The following is a 19,135-nucleotide window of genomic DNA, read 5'->3' as shown; positions in this document are numbered from 1 at the left end:
AGCATAGACACAGGAGGCCTCTCCGTGCCTAGATGCAGATAGTAGGTCTGGTTATATGTTGCTGGCTTCTCTCATCTCCCCTTTTATTTGAGGGGGGCGCTGCTGTTTCTGCTCTGTGCCCACACGGTCTTCCTCCAGAAAAAAACTCAGGTTTAATTACATTGCCTCTTGCTATCCCCCCCACCCCCCAGCACTGCCTGAATGTCTGGGCAGCAAGTAGCATTGAACCATTTTTAAGGATCTAATCCAGATGCCTCATCTCACCCTCTTATTTTATAGATGAGGAAACTGAGGCCCAGGCAGCGGGCAGGGACTGGCCTGTACTTACAAAGGTGGGTGGTGGCAAAGTAGGGGATTGAACTCAGGCCTCCTGACTGCCAGTCCAGGGCTCTTTCTAGCAAGTAGTATATTGGCTACAGTTTCAAAAAGGTCCCCACTGGGCGGAAATGGCCCACGCCCCCCTGCACCCCGCCCCCTCCCCCCACTACACATAATTTGGGTTATAGCAAAGCATATTGAACTCCAGGTTCTCATCCCAATGCCGCAGGAGTACGAACAGCTGGCGGGCTGCGGCCTTGAGTGTGCCCCGCGTGCGGCCCTCAGGTACATCCTGCTGCTCCAGCCAGGAATTGGCCTTGGCCGCCACCAACTCCCACTCAATGAAGTAGGAGGCCGAGCTGTGCTCCAGCCAGGCCAGCCCCACCACGGTGGCCCACAGCTTCCCCGCGTGCTCTATCAGCACCTTGGACTCCAAGCTCAGCCTGCTGTCTGCCAGAGGTTCCAGGGAGACACTGTCGCAGGACAGGTGTCGAGGCGAGGGGCTGTTGCACAGCTGGGGACTCAGAGTCTTGGATTCGGGCTGGCGGGCAGTGAGGGACATTCGGTGGCAGTGGAAGGGCGAGGTCCACTTGAGCTTCTCCATGGGGATGTTGATAGCCTCGCAGAAGGCTTGGTTGAGCAGGAAGGCCCCGCAGGCCAGCTGCAGAGACACCTGTGTGGGGAAGCCCTCAGTGGGCCTCAAACTTGTCAGCCCACGGAGCCCCCCGGCCAGGCAAAAGCCCGCTCTTCCTAGCTCGCCTGCTCCTGTCCACCCTCCTCACCCTGTGGCCCCGGGGGATATTTGGGAAACTCAGGCCAACTGAGCATCCCCACATCAGTTCCCACAGGGGCTGAAGACTGATTCTTTCTAAGGCCAATTCAATGTCTTCCTGCTCAACTTGCCTCTTGATCTGGGTGGGTGGGCCCAGCTTGGCCACTGTGACTGTCCAGGACATCCAGGGGACTCTGGCCTCCTCCTCCCTCTCCGACCCTGCACACCGATCAGTTTCCAATCCCAAGAGGATTCTACCTTCTGAATGGCTCTGCCGTGCACCCTCTGCTTCCTGATGAGCCCCTCTCCCCTCTCTCCCCCTCCCTCAATCCATCTGCCCTGCACCCAGGGGAATCTTCAGAAGGCACAGAGAGCGCATTTTTTGAATGCTCGGTTCCATGTTTTCAATTTTCTATTAAAGGAAGTTCAGGAGATGATTCACAAAGCCCCGTGCGACCTGCCCCTGTTGGCCCTGGGCTTTCATCCCCCACTCCTCTCCCTTCCCTAGCTGCCAAGCTCGCTCTCTCCTCCCCAGGCCGTAGGCTGCAGCTCCTCATTCTTTGGGCTTGGCTTAGCCATGACCTTTTCTGGGAAGTCATGCTTGATCTTGCCACTGCCCCCGTCTCAGGCCTGGGTTGTTACCCCCTGTATTTCCCACCACCAAATGCCTGGCTTTTCCTCTAGGTCCCCCGGGACTCTCAGCCATGCAGTCCCAGGAAACTAGTTTATCTAGTTGCATTGATCTAGTTCACGGTTGTCTCTCCAGGGCCTCACAGTAGCCTGGCTCACTGCTGAGTGCATAAATGCATTTTGAGGGATTCAAAATGACACTGTGCCCTTGGGTGGACAGAGACAAGTGCCGGGCAGCAAGGTGTAAACGGTGCTCCTCCTTTGAACACCCTGTGATTCCCCCAAGTCCTAGAGGCCCAGATAGCCCACCCCAGACCTGGGCTCCTCACCCACTGCAGCATGTGGGGCATCTGCAGAGCCATGTGCTAAACGTGGTGCGTGTCCCTGGGGTGTTAATTTTACTCACTTGTGAGTCATTTCAAGACTTATTTTTATGTACTGAAAAACAGACACACATAGATGGTAAGTAGAATGCAAAATTCCTGTGAATTTTTAGGGTGAAGATAGCAGATTGCATAGAAGTTTTCATGATGCCAGCACTGGCCTCTAGCGACACCCCAGACCACCCCACCACCTGGATGGGGGGACTCATGCTAACTCCCTCTGGCTACTTGGGTGGGGCCCTCTCGTAGGCTCCAGAACTCGGGATCTGAACTCGAAGACAAGGTCTCCTACTCTCTGGGTGGGGGAAGGATGGTGGAGACTCACAGGCGGGGCTGGAGGGGCTCTGAGGCAGGGTGGGGGTACTCACCAGGGGCAAGTAGTCAAAACTCTGGCTCCCCAGGGTGGCCTCCGGAGTCTTGACCAGTGGCTTTCTCAGGAAGCCCTTGGCTGCTCGGCTCAGCAGCCTGGAATTGTTGAGAGTCAGCCTGTGTGGGTAAAGGCAAGTGTCCCCGGCCATCCCAGCCCCCAGGACCCACCAGAAGCCTGTGAAAGCCAGAGGCAGAAGGATCCAACAGATGGCCTCCTCCAGCCTCCCTCACTGGACAGCTGGGGAAACGGAGGCCTCGGCGAGTTAGCAGCAGCATGACAAGAACAGGTTCAAGTTCTTTTATGACCCTCTTTTTGTTTTTTTGGGGTACCAGGGATTGAACTCAGGGGCACTCGACCACTGAGCCACATCCCCCTATTTTGTATTTTATTTCGAGACAAGGTCTGAGTTGCTTAGTGCCTCACTGTTGCTGAGGCTGGCTTTGAACCCATGATCCTCCTGCCTCAGCCTCCTGAGCCACTGGGATTACAGGCATGTGCCACACGCCCGGCCTGTGACCCTCTTTTGATGCTGTAGCCATGACCAGCCCACTGACCAGAAGAATCTCAGGCCAGCCCTCCCAGGGGACACGGGTACTCGGAGAGACCCTGGGAATGTGAGAGACACAGTAACAGTGGCTGAGTCGGGGATGTTGAGGCAGCATGAGCCCTGGAAGACAGCGACCCCTCTATCTGAGTGTCCCCGTTAGAAATTCTACTTACCTGGACCCAAAGACAGTTTCTGAGGCCTTCAAGGAGGAAAGAGCAGTGGTGGACAGGTTGTGCAGGGGACCTGGGGAGCCACAGAATGACAGACTGAGGCCCTGTAGGTGACCTGACCAACTGCTCACTGCTCAGCTGGGGAAACAGAGGCCCAGAGAGGGGAAGGGACTTGCCTCTATCCCTATGCCTCGAGAGATCTGAGCTAACCACTAGGCAGGTGCTTCTGAGCCAGCTGGTGAAGAGAAGCCTGGAATATATAAGAAACTGACCTCCAAACGTCCTTGAGGGGTGGACCCTGGCCTATTCTGGGAGCTGTGAAAGCTTCAACGTACCCAATGGGGACAATGGGTTGACACTCTGCCCCTGCACACGGCTGGAGCGTACTAGGCAGAGTGGGGTGGTACAGTGGCCCCTCAGCTGGAATTGGGAGGCCTGACTCCAGGCCTAGCTCTGTCACCAACTTGCTGTGTAACCTTGGGCTTCACCTCTCCAAGCCTCAGTTTCCCCATCTTTAAACTGGGGATAATCCTCTTCTCCTCTTACAAGGCTTTTTGAAGAACCCATAAAGTCCCCAGCCCTGGGTTGGTGCTGAGGTCTCCTTCTGATCCCAGGACCCACCACGGTCACCGTCTTAATTAGGAGAGCCAGTCGCGGCTGCTCACTCACCTTCCGAAGCAGCGTGCTTATCCCGACCGGGACACAGGAGCTCGCCCAGGGACGCAGAGGGGTTCTCCTCCTTGGCTACAATGCAGGAAGCCAGTGAGCCTGGGGGAGAATCCCGACTCCCCCACGGACTAACCACGGGCCCTTGGCCCACTCACTTTCTTTATAAGTTTGGTTGCCAACTGGAGCTAACCCATGTCACCGTGTCATCGTGAGGACTGAAGGAGATGACACCAGCTCATGCTAGTGCCTGGCTAAGTGCTCAGCGGCCCACCCGACAGGGACCGGGGCTTAGTGGCTGGGGGCAGAGGTGGGCATCTCCTCCCAGGGCTGTGCCTCCCTGAGGAGGCGCCAGAACATGGAACGGACTTCCCGAGGGGCTCTGAGTCCCAGTTCCTCACCTGTAAAATGGGGGTAACAGCTGCACAGACTATTTTCAAAAACACACAATTAAGGTGATTAGTCTTATAATTGCCATTGCAAGGGTTAATGAGCTGGATCATCCACTCTAAGGGAGTATCCCGGTGACAGAAGCTTCATGGACAAATATGTGCAGCAAAGCTTCTGTCTCCCCAAATGAGACTGTTCACACTATAAGGACCAGGTAGAGTTTTGTGGGTGACCCTGAGAAACCAGCACAAGAGTGAACTAGAGACTAATGGCTGACTCACTGAGGGGACCAGGAGGCAAATAGGATGATGCTCAACCTTATGGCCTCTGGGCCAAACACTGGGTTCAAATCTTGGTGCCTTCACATATCCGCTGTGTGATCTCAAGTGAGTCACTGAACCTCTCTGAACCTCAGTTTCCTCATATCTTAATTGGGAAACAAACAAACCCAAAAGATCCTTCTCAATATGGTTATGAGGAGACCTGGATAGTAACAGTGTCCAGTGCCTAGAAAACTCTCCATGTTAGCCATCACCTTCCTTAGGGAGAGAGGGGAGGTGGGGTAGATCAGAGTTCAGAGTTTGAAGAGTGTAAATAGAGGGACAATGGAAAGAAAGGGATTTGTGATTTTGGTCAAAGCCACCGGCCACCAAGAGCTGAACTGTGGAGAAGGCAGGGGTAGATGGGAAATTCCCTGGAGGTTCAGCCTGGCTCTAGGGTGGAGCAGGTGCCCCTGGGGTTTGGAAGGCACAGATGCCAAGCCCTGGGCTGAATGCTTTAATTTGGAAGAGCAGCTTTGGGTTTCCGTCACCTCCTACAGCGTGGATAGAACATTCTCACCGTCTGGACGACTGAGCTGGTGGCCTCGGGGGACCTCTCATGTCCTCCTCATGCATGGCGGAAGGCAGGGCCTCCTCACTGTGCATGTGAGGGTGCCAAGGAGAGGGTGAGGGCTGGCTCAGGCTGCCTATCTGTCTATTGGGTTTCCTGGCATCTAGAGCTGGGGGCGGCCTCGGAGCCTGGAGGGTGGACCAGCCCCTGGGGTTAGTGCCCGTGGGAAGGGGAGACGTGCAGGGAGACCCTGTTGCTCCTGGGCACCCTGCAGCCGTCTCCCCAAAGACAGAGCCATGTCAGTGGCGCCGTGCTTGACCCATGTGGAGGCCCTCTGCCCATCTTAGGCCTCAGACAGCCCTGGGAGGCCTGGCCTGGTGCTGGCCCTGCCTAAGGAGTCCAGAGCACAGACTCGGAGAGGCCTCTGGGGCCTCGGACGTGGGGGTGCAGGAACTTCAGGGGCCTGGGCTTCTGAACATACCCCACGTGGCTCTTACTTAGGGTCTGAAATTTGCAGTCTCCGGCTGCCGAGTCTTCTTTGAGTGTGATCTGGGACTGTCCGAAGCCAGTAGAAGCGCCTCTCCACTGTCGGGAAATCTGGCTGATCATCCGCAGCGGGGCACCTTCATGGAGCACAAGGAGAAGGATCAGTGGTGCACATGTGCTTGTCCTGTCTCCTTCCCCAAGGCTGCAGAGACAACTCTGGCTTCCACTCACAATGATCCCAAAGCAGGAGAGCAGAGTACAAGGCCAAACCATAAGCTCTAGAGTGAAAAAAAGACCTGGATTGGAACCTTAGCCCTTCCTAACCAGATGGGATGTGGTCCACTCTGATCCTGAGATTCCCTACCTGGAGAGATGGGAATAACCATCTCTGCGTGGCCAGGTGGATACCACTGCTGAGATGATGTGGGTGAAACAGCAAGGTTTCCAGGAAGTTAAAGGGCTGGTTTTCTCCAGACCACACCATTCTCCTTCTCCCACCGCAGTCCATGAGCATACTAAGGGCTCTCAGAGGTTCTGCCGCAGAGAATGTTCTTGGTGTATACTTCCTGACCTGGGACTTGCCATTTATGTGTCAAATGGATATTCTCAAGATGAGAAACTAGAGTTTGAATTTTTCAGAACACACACAGGTGGGGAGGTGCTGGTCCAGGCCTAGGGAGCTCTGGGACTTGGGTTAAGATGCGGGCCAGGTCCTTGACCTTCGGGCTGCACCGGGCATGTTAGCAGCCCAGTGGGAGATGGGCGGGAGTCAGAGGCGTCCTAGCAACATGAAGGGACATGCAGTGGCCACAGCCTGCCATCCACGGCTGCTGACCCATGCCTGAGATGGCAGCAATCAGCAGTGATGGAGGGATGGGTGACTGATCATTGAGGTACCATAGGGAACAGGGACAGGAGGAGGGAGAAAGGGCCCATTTTGTTTCAAACACTTTTTTTTTTTTTTTTTTTGCAGTTCTGTGTTTAAAAAAAAAAAAAAAAAGGAACTGCAAAGAACAGGAAAATGAAATCCAGTAAAGAAGCAGCACAGAGTTCAGAAACACGAAAAGTATCTCATAAAAAAATTAAAGGAATGCCCCAGAGAGAGTCTTTTCTCCTCTACTAGGTGGGCAGAGTTTAGAAAGGTAAGCAGTACTCAGTGCTGGAGAGGAGGGGTGGGAAGGAACCTGGGGGGCGAGGGGCAGTGTGGTAATGTACACTGGGATTTTAGATGGGCACTCTTGCCACAGAAGGCCTACTTGCCAGACAGGTGCACCAAGATGTTCTTTGCAGTAGAATTTCCAGTCACCAATGAGAAGTCAACCAAAGGTCTAAATAGGCTCAAAATGTGACAGATCTTAAAAGGCAATGAGAAGAGACTCTGGAGCCAGGGCACTGGATTCAAAGCCTGATTTTGCTTGTCACTCTGTGTGACCTCAGGCAAGTTCCTTAACCACCCCCTGCCCCTGTGTCCCATCTATAAAATGCTAGTAATACCATTACTCTGCGGAATTATCTTATGAGAGTTAAATGATTTAGAATATATACAAAGCACTTTTGGATGCTTTCTGATTAGCTATTATTTTAAAATATTGTTAAATTTTAGATGGATGTGATAACTTTATTTATTTCATGTGGTGCTGAGGATCAAACCCAGTGCCTCACACTCTACCACTGAGCCACAATCCCACCCCCTAATTGGCTATCTGGATGATAGCTGATCATCAAATCACATTCTGCTGCCGTAGAATATGCTACGACTATTAAAATGAGCACCTAGATTCCCCTTCGTAGACAGATTTTTTACATACCCAGCTTTTGTAAAATACAGCACATATCAAAATGTCCCCATCATTGTGACATTATCTGTCTTTTGATTTCTCTACGTGTAGATACCCATCAAGAGAAAGTTATTTTATCTTTCTATACTTGGGAATTTTCTACAAGAACAACATAGCATTGCCCTCCCCCCCCCTTTTTTGGGGGGGAACACAGTAAAGTCATTTTCATTTGGTGGGAAAAGTGAGTAGGATGGAGACTGATGTGTCCCCTGCCCGGTGGAGGGTGGACCATGGGTGCTGGGAGCTTCCTGCTTCTAGGCCCTGCCCTGCAGGTCTGTGCTCCTTGGTGTCTCAACCCCTCCTCCAGTCCCTGGGGTTGGGTGGCCTCAGCAGTGCCCGGCCGCCAGCCTCCTTACCGGAATTGGGATACTCCACTCCCAGGGGCAGGTACCGGCTCTTGCTCACGTCCACGGGCACGAAGGCTGTGTATTTGCTGATGACATTGCAGGCCCTGCTGGTGTGCACCGCGTTCACTTGGTAGCGGCGGTGGGACCCTGCAGGGGAGGAACCGGAGTCACTACTTGGTCTTGGGAAGTCGTGCCGGACAGAGAAGCTCTGAAAGCTAAAAAAGAGGGCTCCTCCACTGTGGTCCCCAGCTTTGGGATGAAATAGGCCTTTAAAATCAAGGTGTTGCCCACTTGCTCATGAAAGATGTTAAGAAAACGACCATCATTTCATTTCACAAAATAAAGGATGTTTTCATGTAAAAAGGAAACCCATTATCTGAGAAGAGAGCTAATTCCCTTAAATCAGTTCAGTGTTGATTCTTAAATAAACGATATTGTCTGTTTTTATATTTTAATTTTGCAGATGTCGAATGGAAACCTTGCCACAGGACTTCATAGGGGTGGGTGGGAGCCACCTACCTGACCCTTTAAACTGCCAAGAAGATTGAAAATCAGAGAGGGAGGGTGAGAATGCTGGGTCACCCAGCAGATTAGTAATGGAACCTGAGATTCTGGCTGTGTGAAGAGTCAAGGGGATAAAAGGTGGAAATGTGCTTGGTAAACTGTAAGAAGTGCCCACAGAAGCAAAAACCAACAGGCATTATTCAAATATAAATAAAAAAATAAACAACATCATTATGTAAATAAAACATAACCTCAGTCAAAGAAATCATACAACTCTCCTGTTGTTCTCCAAATGTGCTCCATTAAGATCCTAAAGTCACCACCACTTGGAGGAAAAAATGCCCCAATTTCTGGACTAAATGAACTCCCCTCAGTCCATTCCTATTGTACAGTGGCTTCATCCCTGGGTTTCTTCTTAATAGCACTTAGGAAAAATGCACTCAAGTACATATTTGTTCTTATCTTTTATTACTAAATGAGTATTATCTTATGTCATAGTAAGAATAATCATTAAAATACTTGGCATAATAAATACCTGAAAGACATTTTATTTTATGAATGTATTTTTCTTTCTTGCCATAATGGGGACATTATCAATCATACATTTGTATTAATGACATTTCTTAAAACAAGGCAATATATGCAACTGTAAACTAAACAAATCTACAAACTATTGTAGGCATCTGGAAATTCTGTTGTAGGTTCTTTGTTGGAGTGTTTTAATCAGTAGATTCTGTTGTGAATGCATTTGTACATTGTTAGGATACTTTTAAAGATGTTTAGTTGGATAAATGTCTTTGTTGGAGTGATAGCTTGGAAGTTGCACAACCATTTATTTGTACAAAACTCTATTGTTTACAAAAAAAAAATCACTTCTTGTGTAACTATTTGATTAATGTCCACCTCTCTGCTAGTCTGTGTCAAGCCCTCCTGGGTGGGGAAGGGCAGGATCTCTTTTGCTCCCTTTGCTGAGTAGCTGAGTCTACGGCCTCGGCTGATTCTCAGTAAGTGTGTGGACCAACAGGTCTAGGGCCCTGTGGGAAAGGACTGTCCCAGAGGAGAGCGCAGGCTATTCCAAAGTTTATCACGTTTTCCTGTCTCCCGGAGCTCTACAGGGGACACTGCAGGGGAGAAGCACTGCCGTGATAAGGGACTGGGGGCCTAGGAGATGGAAAGGAGGCTGAAGAGGACGCATCAACCCTTGGGGCTGGGAGGAGCCCAGGGATGGTGGCAGGGAGACCTGGAGGTAGGGGGCCGCTGGCTGATCCAGGAGCGGGTGGAGCCCCGGGCTAGGCGGGGTGGTGAGGGGAGGCACCTGGAGGCAGCGGTGGGAGGCGGAGATGGAGCACAGGCAGAGGGAGGCGGTGGGGAGACTGAGGGGGCTCGAGCTAAGAGCAGGGCGGAAACCAGGCTTGGAGCAGAATGCGAAGGGGCAGGGCCGGAGGCGGGAGGAAGGTGGGTGGAGCCGTGGGGAGGGCGGGGAGACAAGGAAGGGGTGGGGCCTGGAGGCCCGCTGAGGGAGGGTGGATCGTGGAGGGAAGTGGGCGGGCGCTGGGCGGGGCTCTAGGAGGCGGGGTCTTGGAGTGGGCGGAGCACTGGGCGGGGCTAGGATGCAAGGGCGTGGGCTCACCTTGCTCGATCTCGCGCTCGCGCTCAGCCAGCTGCTCGAAGTCGCGGATGATGGCGCGGGCTGCCAGGTGGTGGAAGGTCTCGCTCCACAGGTCGGCGTCGCGCGCGCTGCCCCGCTCCGGGCCGGGGGGCCCCAGCTCGAAGATCACTTCCCACTGCAAGTGTTGGCTCTCTTGCAGGCCTTTGACCAGAGCCTTGCCCAGCATCAGGCCTGGGGTGGTGGGCCTGCTGGAGCTGCCCAGCTCCTCAGACTCGGCCGTGGGCTCCCAGTCAGAGGATATCTCTGTCTCGAAGGCGGAGGGGTGATGGGATGGTTCTGTGGGCCCAGGGACAAGATGGTCACCCCCCAGAGGATATATACTTCCCCTTGGTGCAGTCATCCCTATGCAAGTAGAACCCAGTCTCCCTTCCCAGGGGCAGACAACTTCTTTTCTAGGACGACTGGGTGGAATGAGCTTGTCTCCCAGAAAGGATCAGATCCCACTTCCCAGGAAGCCAGGACCTGAGGGGGTCCGATAGGAGCAGGTGGGGCACTTGGGCAGAGGATGATCAGGCTGCCCAAAGGTAAGGTTAAATGGGGAAGGTGGGATTGGTGAGGTCCTCAGGGCAGTGTGGGCCACAATAAACCTTCAGGGGACAGATAGGCATTGGCCCTCTGGGCCTTTTAAATCCTTGGTCACAGCCAAGGATTCTCCTTGTCCCTAGCCAGGTTCTGGACGTTCCTACACTTACCCAAGTCCCCTGGGCTGCGACTGTCCCGAACAGGCTTCAGGCTAGACCCAGAATCCGTTAGTCCCCAGGCCTGGGGTTCCTGGCCCAAGAGCAGGAAGGGCTGGCAGCCTTGGGGCAGCAGAGAGGGCCTGCGGGCTCCTGGGCCATGAAGTTTGGGGCCCCTGCTGAGTTCCTGGCCACTGTTGGGGAAGGGCTATGGGCACAAGAAGAGGAGGAGGAAGAAGAGGAGGAGGAGGAGGAAGAGGAACCCGAACCCAAACCGGTGGTGGCAGGACCCTCCTGCCCCAATAATGGATCTTTCCCTGGGCACTGCAACTCCCCTGAGGCACTGCCTTATGCAGGACCCAGTAACTCATAACTATTACTCATGAGAAATACCAACCAAATGATGGATAAATTCTAAGCCAAAAACGAAAATAAACAAACATAACCCCAAACCAAAACAACCATGAAAAATCACATACCATGAATAATTCTAAACCTATTTTTTGGGGGGGGGCATAAAGTTTAACATTTTTTATGTGTGTGGTTAAAATTTGTCAACCCTTTTCCTTATGTCTTCCCATATGTCATGCTTAAAAGGTCTTTCCCACGCAACAATATTCTAGAATTTTTATTTTTGTTTGTATGTTTAAATCTTTGAATCACATGAAATTTGTTTTACTTTAGAGACAGAAACCAGATTTTTCTTGATTTTCCAAATGGTACAAACCTCAACACTGTTTACTGAATAGTTTATCCATTGAGTCCCTACAGTTTATCAGTTCCCCACCTCTCTCCCAACACAGATGCCCATTTGGACTTATTTATGAGCTTTCTGTTCCATTTTGATGATTTAATCTATCTATTCTTGTGCTGCTACACACATCAAAAGGAAAGTGGTAAACTGGGAAATAACATTTACAAGATGCATGACAAAGATCATTTTTAAGAAAATGCTCTTATAAATCACTGGAGGAAAAAAGACAAGCTTAAGAGAATCATGGGTTAAGGGTGTTCATAAGCAGTTTATAGCAAAATGATCCAATAAACCCATAAAGAAGCTTAGCCTCCTGAAAAAGTAGAGCAATGGAAATTAAAACAATCTAGCAGATTGACAAATACAGGAGAGACCCAGAGTCTCTCCTGGGCTGTAGGTTTGAGTGCAAATTGGTACACACGGTGGGAGAACAATTAAGCAATTATTTAGCAACAATTAAAATGAACAAATCCCTGAGATCCAGGATTCTACTTTTAGGAATTCAGTCCTCTAGAAATCCACAAGGGCATAAGTATCTATGTGCAAGCACTGTATATTTGTTGCAGCATAATTTGTAAAAGTAAAAATCTGGAAGCTACCGATCCATCGGCAGGGGAGAGTGAATAGGGTATGTTAGTTACATCTGTACACAGGAACCTCACAACACTGAGCAAAAAGAGATTTCTTCATACCAATGTGGAAAGATGTCCAAGATAAAACGTATTTTTAAATATTAAGTTGTGACAGTTCTGTATTTTAATTGTGGTGATCATAAAAGACTTTTGCTAAATCTCACAGAACTGTTCACCAGAAAGAGTAATTTTACTGTATATAAAAAGTGAATGAAAAAGACATTTAAAAAGTAAGTTGGAGAGGAGTTTGTATGTGTAATTGTTAAAAATATATGTGTGTGTTGTGCATATGTGAGACACTCAAAATCAAGTGGTCTAGACTAGGGAATGGGGACATTTATTTGTACTTTATTCCTGAATGAACTATCTGAGAATTTTTATTGCAAGTGATGAGTGTGTATTATTTTCGTAACTGAAGAATATTAAATGAATTTAAAATAAATTTCAAATTTCTGGGACCTCATACATCCCCTGGTAGTGGAACAGATGAGGAAAACAAAGGCACTTACTATGTGTAACAGAATTTTTTTAGGTCAATCATTAACCATGGGGCTTTTTCCTATTAAATATTTATTGGGAGGCGGAATATGCCTCCCCATTAAATGGGGGTGACATTCATGCTCTGGGCCAGAGGTTCAAGGTATAGCACAAGACTGTGGGAGGAGGAGATTGGTCACTTTTAGAATGGCCTCCATGGAAGCTGGTTCCTGGCCATGACTGTTGGATCTCAAGGGATCCTTAACCCCATGCCCTTCAGAGATCTGGGATTCCTCTTCCTTCCTTTGCCTTCACCATTATCCATGCTGGGTCAGACCCCTGCCCTCACCATCATCCCCACTGGGTTAGAGAGAAACCCAAGTTACTATAGATGAATCTAAGATCCAGTTCTTCACAGGCCAGAGGCTGCAGGGAGTGTGTGTGTGTGTGTGTGTGTGTGTGTGTGTGTGTGTGTGTGTATGAGAGAGAGAGAGAGAGAGAGAGAGAGAGAGAGAGAGAGAGAGAATGCACATGTGTGTAAGTCAGTTGGGGAGAATCAGACTGGGAAGAAGTCAGGGGTGGGTAGAGGTGGGAAGGGGAAGAGATGAGCAAAGGTGGGCCACAAGAGCTTGGGAGCAAGCTGAAGAGAAGTCAAGGGAAGCCGACCTGCCCCAGCTCTCGCCAAGTAAAGCTGCCATCAGATGCCCACTGTGTGCTGGGGGCTGGTCAGCACTGTATCCTCCACCAGCCAATGGCTGGAAGAGTCCTCCACTTGGAGTTGGCTCCCCCAGAATATCTGTTGTTGGTGGTGACTCCATTGCCCACATAGCTACTCTCTCCCCCTCACTGATGAGGTAGTTGGGGCTCAGAGAGGCTAAGCAATGCAGGTGAGGAAGTGTCTGCCTGACTCCTAGGCCAGTGCCTTCCGGTTGCATGGGGTGGTCCCTGGCTAAGCACTGAGGAGAGCTCCCAGGGAGACAAGGTGGCAGTAGGTATCTATGGAGGCAAGGAGGGTTGAGGTGGCATCTGAGATGGGGAAGGGACACTGGGAAGAGTTCATGCCTGGTTCTATGGTACCACAAGCTCATGCACCGTGGACATGAAGTCCATTCTAAAGGAAATGGGTTAAACCACGCTTTGGTTTAACACAGTGGTTCTCAACTGATGTAGCCTCCAGGGGACATGTGGCAACGTCTGAGGACATTTGTGGTTGTCATGACTGGGGATGTTGTTGGTTTCCAGTGGGCAGAGGCCAAGGGTGCTACTGAACCTTCTATCATGCCCGGGATTGTCCCTTTCCCCAGCAAAGAATTATCATGGCCATGGTGCTGAGGTGAGAAACCTGATTTCACGAAACAGCAGGTGAACTTTCTACCCAGCCCTGACTTGAAATCCCCTCTGCCCTGGGTGAATTTCCAGCTGCTGGGATTGGAAGAGAAGCATTGGGGAAAGTGGAGCTTTGAAGACAGAGGGTCCTGGGTTACAGTTCCCTGACAGGTTGCATCACCCTGGGTAAGTTGCTTTACCTCTCTGGCCTCAATTTCTGTGTGTGCACTGAGTGGGAGTGATTGGACCCCAAACTGCCTCCTCTCCCAAATGTGCTATAAAATCTAATGACAGAGTAGATGCAGATAAATGTGCCTTGCCAACTGGGAAGTGCTGTATGCAGAGAGCAGGTGATCTCATTGGTAAGTGAGCATCATTATTAGACGGTGTCATTAGGGGTAGGACAGTTGAAAAATAGGAGGAAATGGCTCACTCCCTAAGCTGGTGGCTGCCTAGTCCTTGTAGGTAATTGGTAATTATCTTTTAAATGGAAACCTAATGCTGTAAATTCAGATAGATCTGGACTCTTGTGTTCTATCCATCCATCCATCCATCCATCCATCCATCCATCCATCCATCATCTATCTATGTGATAGACAGGCCCTCTCCTTGTGGCTCAGCTCTCCCCACTCATGGTCCCCCCTAGTTCCTCACCAACCTGCCCTGCTGGAGTACCTGCAAATCAGCCGGCCACTTCTGGGAGTCGGGACTGGTCTGATTGGTGAGATCCTGCAGCTTGGCTTTTCGCAGTGGATGTCTCCTGGCTGACATGGTGGGGTCGCTGGCTGTGGTGGTCCTTGGGCAGGTCTTGTGGTTGGAGATCTGGTTGGTGCTGTATGCCCTCCGTCTCTGGGAGGGGTCCACACCTGGGCAAGGGCAGTGAGAAGGGAGCTGTCAGGGTGGAGGACAGAGGGGAAGGAGAGGGGCTTGGATACCCTTTTCCTACTAGGAAACATTTCAAGTTCCTAAGTTCTCTATTGCTGTACCTGCAGGTACCTCCCTGGCATCCAAAGCCTTGCCTCATCTAGCCTTCATCTGTCCTCCCAATGACTCTGGCTTCTGTCCCCGTTTTGAAGGTACAGTGCGCGCCAAACTGTATGAGAAGCCAACCTGTATCACTTTTTAAGTATCACACCTCCACATCTTTATCCAGGAAGTTTCTGGAACCTTCTCTCTTTACTCACTTCTGAGAACCAGTCCCCACATGCAGTCTTTTTTATACTTGAGGGAATGTTCTCTTCTCTCTTTGGCTGCCCAGAGTTGTGGCCCCTGTTGCTCTGCTTCCATCAGAGCAAAGGTCAATGGTATCTCTCTCTCAGATGGAGAGGTAGGTCCTGGAGGACAGTACCATGTCTCCTGTGCCTTCATCTTGTGCTTACCACCTAACCTTACTGAGTAATTGGTAAATGACCTTTGAATGGAAACAAAATCTGAAAAGGGACTTAAGAGATAGCTCTAGACTCAGTCTGTGCTCTGTCTACCTCCTTCACGCTCTGAGAACTTAGCCACATTGCTTTAATTCTCCAAATCTCAGTGTCTGCATCAGTAAAATAGGTAAAATGGTACCTCCCTCTGCAGGCTGCTAATTATTCATCGAGATGGTTTTTATAAAGTGCTTTGCAGCTAGTGAGTTATAAGTGTTATATGAGGGGTCCCCAAAAAGAAAGTTTAGAGGTGAAATCGTTAGGTTATGAGAGCCTTAATCAGTGCATTCATCTCCTGAGAGAGATTAACTGAGTGGATAGCTGTAGGCAGGTCACGTGCGCTGGAGGAGGTGGGGCACTGGGGCATGCCTTTGGGGTATGTATTTTCCCCTGGTGAGGAACAGTCTTTCTGCTTCCCAATGGTCAGGTCCTGAGCTCCTGTCCCCTGCCACACCCTTCCACCCTGATGTCCTCCTTCACCTTGGACCCAGAGCAGAAGAGTCAGCCATCTATGGACTAAGACCTCTGAAACTGTGAGGCCCCAAATAAACTTTTCCTTCTAAAATTATTCCTGTCAAGTCTTTGGGGATCAGTGGCTAAAAAGCTGACCGAAACCCTGAGGTGGCCATCATTATGAAAAAGGGAGCGTACCGCGACTAGAGGTGGAGTCACCACTGGAGGGCCGGGTCTCTCTGGCTTTGCCTACACTCTTGGCACTGTCTCCGCTGTCTGGGCCAAGTCCCTCCTCCTGAGACTGGTAGAAGACAGAGCTGCTGGATTCCTGGGAGTGCAGCATGCTGTACCTTCGCTCCTTGTCCTGGAGGGAGAAGAGGAAAAAGGGCCAAGCGAGGCTAGATATCAGGAAGAACTTCCACTGGGTGGGTGGCAAGGGGTATGGGTGAGGGTGGGGTTTCACCTCTGAGGAGCCAGTGGAATAGGAAAACTTGTTTGCTTAAGGGATTGAGGCAAACTTCTGTTCAAGAGCTGGAGAAGGGGACTATCTTTTCATATCATTTATGTTGCTGATGTTTTTAATGATTGACTTTGTTCATTAAAAATTTAAAAAATGTAATTCTAATGTCATTCCTATCTCCTAATAGGTAACCGAAATGAACAAATGTTCCTTAATTTCATTCTTCATGGTATAAACGTGTGTGTGTGTGTGTGTGTGTGTGTGTTGTATAACACATTGGCTTTGGGAGTCATTTTTGTTTCATGAAAACTGGACCATATCACTTATATTTATCAGTATCTTGACCTTTGCACTTAAAACATTTTGGAAATCCTGCATATCAAACATTCTCTTTAATATTCGATGGTACGACATTCCACCATCTTTTTATTGTTAATCATTCACTTTGTGAATGTTTATTTTTGCCACCATAAAAATAGGTGGTCACAAATCCATTAAACCTCTTTCATTTCTCCGAGTTAGAGTTCCAGGAGTGGGATTCCTGGGTTGAGAGGTTTATCTATTTTTAATTTCATTAGTTATTTCTAGGTTGCTTTCCATGAAGTTTGTGGCAGGTCATGTTGACACCGACAGGTGAGGGTACTCTTTATCCAACATCTGCCAATGTCATGGGTACAAAGGAAGAATGAATTTGATGATTTTATAGGGTTACATCAGGTGGGAGGGTCTGATGATGCTCTGCTGTCTTTCAGACCTCCAAGGAGGGCCTGAGTTGCACAGAGACTTGGATAGCATCTTGTTTAGCATTTTTTCCCTGCAGTTGAACAATTTGCTCTTGGCAACACGTTAACATTTGCCCTGACAATGGCTCTTAAGAAATTCTATAACATGCAAAAATTTGGAGATTTCACATACAGTTCCAATTTCTCTTGGAAACACATTTAATACAGGCCCACACACAGGTCCTGCATGGCAGCAGTTTGTTAGAGCTGAGTAGGAGCTGCCCAGATTAGACAGGGCTACCCGGTTTACCATAGTTCTCACCATTCCTTATTGCCTCTCCGACTGTGAGTTCAGTGATGACTGCTGTCCATTACGTCATTTGCCCCTTTTACTTTTTACAACAAATCCAATTTATACCTGCCCAATCACCCTAGGCATTGAGTTTGTAACTCCTTCAATCAAGATGAGAAGTTCTTTAAAGGGTAATGGAGAGACCCATTAAAGAAGGTAGGTAAGTGAGAAAAGAGCTTATCAGCCAATCTCCCACATTTTAGCACACATTTTCACTTCCCTCTGAAAAGTTCTTTGCTTTTATCCCACTTCTGCCACCGAATACAAGGGAATTATCCATAAATAAATAAAACACAAGCTCATCTAAGGAGATATGAATTGCTAAATGTTCAAAGAAACTTGAGTGTCGTTGTTCATGAGGGGAAGCGTCCAGTGTATCATTTAGGGGAGGTGATGTCAAATGCAGATTCCTTGACCAGACCCTCATTTATTCTTATTCAATAGTCTTGGGTTGGGCTTGAGCTCTGCATTTTAAACAAGTTCCTCGAGTGGTTCTTCTGAAGGGGCTCCTGAGAACCACACTTGGACACGGTGGTGCCCAACCAATCAGTATCATCAATGATCCAATGCCCACGGCCTCGCAGCTACACCTACACCTTAAACCCTGTTCCAGTTAGTTCCTAGATGACATGAATAGTCTTAGCCACTAGTGTGGTCTGTGGGCAGGGGTTCTGGACTCTCACTGGCTCCCTGGCAATTTCTAGAATACTTACAGATCTGGGATTGGAGATGTACAAGGAGGCATCACACACAATGCCATACCCCACCAACCGCTCTCCAGGGAACAGGGAACTGGTGCTGACAGGTGAGATGAGGACCTCCGTGGTCTCAGGGAAGACCCACTCCACAGTCACGTCGCTCAGGACGGGGGCCATGGCCTTCTTCAAGGACTTGACCATCTGTTGGGACACAGGTGGGATGGATGCGTGGGCAGGGGTTGTGCAGACAAGGGACATGAAGACTGTGTGGATATGAGCTTGAGGGGGTGTCAGCAGGCAGGAAGTGACAGCAGGCCTAGGATGGCTTGTTCAGCAATAGACACACCTCCGAGCCTTTTAGACTCCTGGACTGTCGGGATTGGGATGGGTATTCGCTCTCATCTTCTCTAAGGTGAACGTTTTATAAAAAGGAGAAAGTCTGAGGCTCAAAGTCTGGCTATGGCTAGCTCAAGGGAACATGGAAGGTTGAACTGGAGAGGGATCTTGGGAAAGTTAATTCACCACTCAGGGCCTCCGTTTCCCCTTGCATTGAAGTGGGAGGTAGTAGCTGGAGGGCTCTAAGAGACACCAGATTTGAAGTGTCTGCCACGTGCCAGGTGTTCAGTGGATGACAACTGTGGGTTAGTATCTCCTAGACTGCTGATTCCCTTTCCCAGAGAACATGATTTAGGGGTTGTGGTGGCTGTAGATACATCCTCAAATCTTCCTTCCAGAAAGACATGACATTTTTGCTGCAAGGGTTGTAGGTAGTTTGGCGACAGCTTCCAGATCCAGGGCTTTAGCTTTTGAGCCAAGAACACACCTCTCCTTGGAAGCCCTAGAGCAATGATTGCAGAGATTCTAGTGCCTGGCCATGCAGACTCTTATGGGCAGTCTTTGCTCCAGAGCTCCACTGAGTTGCCTAAGACTTTTCCAGAACATCACAATTGGAAGCTCCTGCCCAATCTGCTTCCCCCACCTCATTTCCTTTCACAGATGGTGGATCTGCCTCAGTGTTAGGGTTTGGATTTGAGAGGTTCCCTGAAAGTTCATGTGTGAGACAGTGTAGGCATGTTCAGAGGTGAAATAATTAGATTATAAGAGCTATAATTTAATCACTGGATTAATTCACTGACTAATGGATGAATTCACTCTTGCTTCCCCTTCTCCTATCTTTCAGAGATGCAACCCCAGAATAATCCATTTGGTCCCTTCTCCTGGATTTCCTAAGGGTTGGGT

General features: G+C 49.7%; 1 protein-coding gene across 1 annotated transcript in view; it reads right to left on the bottom strand.

Annotated features, from left to right (window-relative positions):
• Positions 1-484: 484 nt before the first annotated feature.
• Vwa5b1 (von Willebrand factor A domain containing 5B1) overlaps positions 485-19,135 on the bottom strand; it is a 35,968-nt gene continuing 17,317 nt past the window's right edge. Inside the window, exons 11-21 of the mRNA XM_026413034.2 lie at positions 17,912-18,097; positions 15,863-16,028; positions 14,463-14,653; positions 10,614-10,806; positions 9,883-10,197; positions 7,758-7,895; positions 5,593-5,700; positions 3,860-3,934; positions 3,194-3,263; positions 2,472-2,589; positions 485-991 (exon numbers count right to left, since the gene is read on the bottom strand). Of these exons, the coding sequence (XP_026268819.2) occupies positions 485-991; positions 2,472-2,589; positions 3,194-3,263; positions 3,860-3,934; positions 5,593-5,700; positions 7,758-7,895; positions 9,883-10,197; positions 10,614-10,806; positions 14,463-14,653; positions 15,863-16,028; positions 17,912-18,097 (2,067 nt within the window). The remainder of the gene's footprint in view (positions 992-2,471; positions 2,590-3,193; positions 3,264-3,859; positions 3,935-5,592; positions 5,701-7,757; positions 7,896-9,882; positions 10,198-10,613; positions 10,807-14,462; positions 14,654-15,862; positions 16,029-17,911; positions 18,098-19,135) is intronic.

This window comes from Urocitellus parryii, chromosome 11 (genome assembly GCF_045843805.1).
Source record: "Urocitellus parryii isolate mUroPar1 chromosome 11, mUroPar1.hap1, whole genome shotgun sequence".
NCBI lineage: Eukaryota > Metazoa > Chordata > Mammalia > Rodentia > Sciuridae > Urocitellus > Urocitellus parryii.
This window is presented reverse-complemented; position numbering and strand designations above follow the sequence as displayed.